Source organism: Tenrec ecaudatus, chromosome 10 (genome assembly GCF_050624435.1).
Source record: "Tenrec ecaudatus isolate mTenEca1 chromosome 10, mTenEca1.hap1, whole genome shotgun sequence".
Classification (NCBI taxonomy): domain Eukaryota; kingdom Metazoa; phylum Chordata; class Mammalia; order Afrosoricida; family Tenrecidae; genus Tenrec; species Tenrec ecaudatus.
Genome location: NC_134539.1, coordinates 116,192,811 through 116,198,810, shown reverse-complemented (window position 1 = coordinate 116,198,810; position 6,000 = coordinate 116,192,811). Strand labels below are relative to the sequence as shown.

The following is a 6,000-nucleotide window of genomic DNA, read 5'->3' as shown; positions in this document are numbered from 1 at the left end:
GTCACTGGGAATTTCCCAGACTGTAACTCCCTACAGAAATAGAAAGCCTCATCTTTCTCCCACAGAGCAGCTGGTGGTTTCAAACCACCAGCCTCTTGGTAGCAGTGTAAGCTATTTATAATACTGTTTCATTGGGGAGTGAATTCTCAGGCCCAGAAGAATTTCCAGAGCTCAGTCTGTAAATCAGAGACCTCTCACTCCGTTCCACGTAGCCAGTAGGGCGTTCATAGCTACATGGACAAGGTTGTAAAATAGTCACTTGTCTGGCAACAATGAGGATAGCAGGAACTTTTGGTCCCCTACAGAAATCCTGGGGGGCATAAGACATAATTATATTAAAAACTTAAATAACAGTATAAGGTGATGCTTGATAGCATGATCAGTCAGAGAAAGAGATCCCGTCAGCCATGTGGTAAACACGCGGGCTCATAAATCAACGAGGGTGAAATCGCAGCTTCCCCACTTCCTGGACCCTATAGCAAGTTACATGAGCTCCCTGAAACGCTCGGAACAGCTCTGGGCATTTTTTGTACCCCCCAAATATTAGCCATTGTTACTACTACCTCTGTTTGTGCGGGGAGGGAACCAAGATTTCAGGGATGGGGAAGACACGAGAAAAGGCGTTGGCGTGGGCTTCACGTCAGGGAGGCAGAATGTCAGTGGATTGTATTCCAGAAAGGCTCCCATAAACACTTTTGTTTGGTTGGCACGGGCAGGGAAAGCATGGGCAGGAGGCAACAATCCTGGAAATCGGAGTCCCCGCGATTCCAGCGCCAGTCCCCCAGGGGGCGCTGCTGCTCAGCCGCCGCCGCCGCCGCCGCCGCCAGGCCCGGGGCGCGTCCCCGCCGCCCGCCCGCGCGTGCGCGCCGCCCAGGTGAGGAGGTGGCTGCCGGCGGCGGCGGGGCGGGGCGGGGCGGGGCGGGGCGGGGCGGGCTCCTCAGGCGGGGCGGGGCCTGGAGGCCCGGCGGGCGGGGCGGCCGGGACGGGGCGGGGCGGCCGGGCCCAGCGCAAGGCCAGGGGCGGGACCAGCCGCCGCCGTCTCCGGCTCGGTGTCCCGTCCCCCACAGCGCCGGCCACCGCCGCGGGAGAAGCGGAAACTGCCGGGTGTGCCCCCTTCGCAGCCACTCGGCCGAGAGCTCGCCGCGGAGCAGCGAGGCGGCCCCCGTGCGGCCCGGCGACCGGCGCGGCCCGAGCGCGCCCACCTGAGTCCGTCAGCGCCCACCTGAGCCCGCCCGCTGGCGCCATGGCGGAGCAGGAGAGCCTGGAGTTCGGCAAGGCGGACTTTGTGCTCCTGGACACCGTCTCCATGCCCGAGTTCATGGCCAACCTCCGGCTCAGGTGAGGGCGGTCCCATCGCGCGCACTCGGGGCGCTTTCCATAGAGGGGGCGCCCGTGGGGTGCGGCCGGAGGGGGGTGTCGGGTGGGGTGCGCCGAGCCTGAGGGCAGTGCCTGCCCAAGAGGGGTTGCCCCGGGGCGTGGTCGCCGGAGGGATGTCAGGAGTAAGCGGAGTTTCAAGGCTGTGCTTTCCCGAGTGGGGGCGCCCCCGGGGTGCGGCCTCAGGGAGGGTGTCGGGGCGCACAGCGCCTCCAGGCTGCGTTTTCGCGAGCAGGGGCGTCCCTCGGGTGCTCTCCGGATTGGGGAGGCGAGGGGGCGCCGAGCTCCAGGGAGCCTTGGCTGCCCTGCGGCAGGTAAATGATGTGGGCAGGGCCCTCCTCCAGAGGAGAGCCAGTGACCTAATGGAAATACAAGCAAAGGAAAATAAAAACGTAGAGGCGGGAGGGCCCCGCAGGCTCTGGGACCACTCGAGGATGGTTTCGGAGAGAGAGACCAGCGTCTCATCCTGGTTTCACTCTTGCTTCTTTTCTTTTTTTCCCGTTTCTTTTCTCCCCTGGCGCGGTTCCCTGGATGCTCTGGAGTGGTCCCTGAGCTGTGTGCTCCGGGGCACTGGTTATTTTTTAGTGACTCTCAAGACGTAATTAGACACGTTTCCAGACATCCAAGAGACTGCTACACTTGCCAGTGCCAAGATAAACTGTCTGAATTTGACAAGGCGGTCGTGGTTTCAGTTTTTGCAAGGAGTCATGGATGAAGCCCTTGTGTTACTGACATCCTTGAAAACGTAGTCACAACTCAAACTCCTCAAACGGTCTTCCAAGACGTATTTGCTTTCCAAATACGTGGTTATTTCATTTTTGATAGAAACACGTGTAAGCAGAGCTTTAGACCAAGTTTTTTTTAAACGTTTTATTAGGGGCTCATACAACTCTTATCACAATCCATACATACATCACTTGTGTAAAGCACATCTGTATATTCACTGTCCTCATCATTTTCAAAGCATTTGCTCTCCACTTAAGCCCTTGGCATCAGGTTCTCTTTTGTTCTCCTCCTCCCCCATGAGCCCTTGATAATTTATAAATTATTATTTTGTCATATCTTGCCCTGTCTGAAGTCTTCCTTCACCCTGTAAACACACGCGTGCGCGTGCGCCCCCCCCCCACACACACTACAGTAATTGGAGCTGCAAAATAACTGCGTTGGGGGGGCGGTGGTGAGGTAGAGAGAGAGAGAGAGAGAGAGAGTGTGTGTGTGTGTGTGTGTGTTTACTGGAATCTTTGCTCTGTTTAGTTGTATAGATGAACGGTCATGCCTATAATTCCTAAAGTGAAAATTATCACCTAGGGTTGAGGTAGTGGGCTACACACTAAGGGGCCTTGGTGGCGTGGGAGACTACACAACAAACTGCTAACCGGAAGGTGAGAGGTTCAAATCCACCAGCTGTTCCACAGGAGCGAGTTAAGGCTCTCTACTCCTTTAAAGATGAAAAGTCCTGGAAACCCAAAGAAGTAGTTCTACTCGAGCCCACAGGGTCACTATGAGTCGGAATCAACTCGATGTCAGGGTGGTTTTAAAGTTTGAGGGTTAGGTGCTTAGCTGACCCCAGTTCTCAATATTACTTAGCCCTGTTGATGATACATTAAATATTAATTTTAACGTGTTTCCTTTTTGAAACTGAAAACGCAGTAGACGTCTTGAGAGGGCTTTGTTATGACCCAGGCCACCATCGACCTGAGTTTTGCACCACTCACCCACAAATAACATCTTGAACTAGTCCGCTGGAGTGTCCAAACTTCGAGATTTCTTTCAGTGGCCATATTCAGTGATCAACGATTCTAGTATTTCCAAGTGCGGGCAGTTTCAGACATGCACAGTATCTTTCTGCATAGAGTATTACACATTACAATAGTAAATCATAGTTTTACGTACAAATATAGTATAGCTGCAATATGTATGTGTGTGTATATATATGTATGTATATATATGTGTGTATATATATATGTGTGTGTGTGTGTGTGTATATATATATATATATATATATATATATATATATATATATATATATATATATATATATATGAATGTTACATATGCAACCAGTCTGGATGCCCAGACATGACTTTATGGACATGGCCTCAAATGGTATGCTACTCAGTCAAGATGACATTACCTGTTCAGCAGGTTCAGTGGTTAAGAGTCAAATTGTTGAGATACAAATTCTAGTTCTGGCACTGTGTTGCTGTGGGATTTGGGTAAGTTAATCTCTCTGTGCTTTAGCCTTCATAGCTATAAAGTTGGGGCTCTCCTGGGGATTAAATGAGTTAAAATATATAATTCCAAAGAATGGTGGTGTTAACCGCCGGTTAACTGGCTTCTGACTCCAGCAAAATGCTGCCTGGTCCTGTGTTATCTCCACCATTGGTTGAGGGTCAGACCTTTGTGGTTCCTAGGGTTTTCATTGGCTGGTTTTCAGCAGTAGATTGCTAGGCATTTCTTCCTTCCTTGTCCTGGTCCACTTCCTAGGCTGGAAGTTGATGACACCTGCTCAGCAACTTACCAACACACATGCCAACATGAACAGGTGGTGGTGGTGACTACACATGTGTTGCATTGGCCAGGAATCAAACCTAGGACTCCCAATAGGGAGGATTCCACCCCTGACATGCAATCTCCCCTCGAAAAGAATACTGTCTGTTAATTACATAGTCATGCTTAGCAATTGCTTGAAGTTTTCCCAAGCGCACTCAGACAGGTAAAGCAATCAATTGAAACACCTGCATGATTCTAAGCCAAAAACCAAGTTCATTTCCATTGAGCCTATTCCAACTCATAGTGGCCCCATAGGACAGGGTAGAACTGTCCCTGTGAGTTTCCAAGACTGCAATCCTTTATGGGAATAAAGTTATCTCTTTTTCCAGAGGGCAGTCAAGAAAGCCAGCCTCTCTTTCCTGGTGGTTTTGAACTGCTGACCTTAAGGTTAGCAGTACAAGGGTAACCCACTAACCACCAGGGCTCTTTCTGAAGTGATTAGGTATTTTTAAGAAGCCCTTCCTGATCCAGGAAAGCAGACAGAGTGCTTTTCTGAGTTAGTCACTCTTTTTTAATCACTTAACTTTCTCAGACAGTAAGGTCATTTACTAACGATGTATTTATTCATACGGGACACTAGGGATTATTGACTACGGAGTCATTCACTCCATAGCCTCCATCTGTCACCGTTAGTTAACCCATGGTGGCTGCCAGGGCTTTGTGTACATTTTTAGAATTTGAAGCTGGAGGCTTCGGGGACAAATTGGGTTACGTTCATTAGGACGGCGGCTCTGCCCTGAAATGAAATCTCGTGGGGCTTTTGAAAAAGTAAATTTGGGGACCTCAACGAGATGGATTGAAACAGTGGCTACAACCATAGGGTCTAGCATAGGAAAAATTGTGAGGATGGGGCAGGACCAGGACCAGGCAGTGTTTTCATTCTGTTATGCACGGGGTTGCTATGGCTTGGGGCGAACTTGTTGGTACCTAACAACAACAACAAATTTGGGGAGGATTTAGAATTATTTTACGAGGCTGTTGCATATTATTGGTTGCATATCTTTTAAGTAGGAGGTTTGACTCTTAAGAAAGATTATTAAGATGAGCTTAACAACTCATTAACTTCGTTTTACATTTAATTCTACTTTCAAAATGAGGTATGGACCCCTGGTGGTATAGGGGTTACACATTGGGCTACAGTCTGCAGGGTCGGCAGTTTGAAACCACCAGCAGCTCCCTGGGAAGAAGACTGGGATCTACGCCTGTGAATAGTTACAGTCTCAGAAACCCACAGGGGTCGCTATGAGTCAGTACTAACGGGATGGCAGTGAGTTGGATGAGGTACCCCAGGAGTGGAGTTGGCATTAAGAGGTAGTATCTTAATGAAGACACGGAGAAAAGTGAGACTCTCTGGTGACTAAAATGATAGTTCAGAAAACAATAAAATAGATGAACCTTGTAGAAACCAAACCCACTGCCTTCCAGTTGATCCCCAATTATAGGGAGCACGCGGAATAGAACAGAACTTCCCTGCAGCGTTTCCGAGGCTGTCTGTCTTTACAGACACGGCCTGCCACATTGTTTCTCTTGTGGACATGGACTGGCTGGTGAGTTGGAACCACCAATCTTTTGGTTAGTAGCCACTGGGGCTCCTAATCCTATAGAGTTTAGTTGATTACTTGCCAAGTATATCGTACAAATTAATGGTCCTGGGAGTTTGGACGAGGAGGAAAGACACCCTTAGGTTGGCTGGGAAGTGTTGTGTAAAGGAGGTGGGGAGGAGTTGAGCTGGGTAGGACTTGTTTGGATGGACATGCGGGTGGAGAACGAACATTCCAGGTGGATAAAGTGGCAGGAACAGAGGTGTGGAGGCCTGAAAGTCGACTCTGAGTGGCAGTGAGTAAGTCATCTAAGTTGTGTGGCCAGGAAGGAGTTGGTGTTGGTACTTGTGGACGGAACCAGCATCCTCATGAGCACAACCATTGGCAAATTCCCAGATTTCTACATCTACCTTAATACGCAGGCACCCAGTCAAGATCTTGGATGTTCACATGGGTGTAGCGCATGTTTGGGTGTGGCTACGGGACGACTCTGAGGAATGGCCATAGTGTTCATTGTAGAGAGAGTGATTGC

At 49.9% G+C, this 6,000-nt stretch overlaps 1 protein-coding gene across 1 annotated transcript in view; it reads left to right on the top strand.

The window, feature by feature from the left end:
* Positions 1–1,015: 1,015 nt before the first annotated feature.
* MYO1D (myosin ID) overlaps positions 1,016–6,000 on the top strand; it is a 333,146-nt gene continuing 328,161 nt past the window's right edge. Inside the window, exon 1 of the mRNA XM_075561385.1 lies at positions 1,016–1,338. Coding sequence (XP_075417500.1) covers positions 1,244–1,338 — 95 coding nt within the window. The 5' untranslated portion in view covers positions 1,016–1,243. The remainder of the gene's footprint in view (positions 1,339–6,000) is intronic.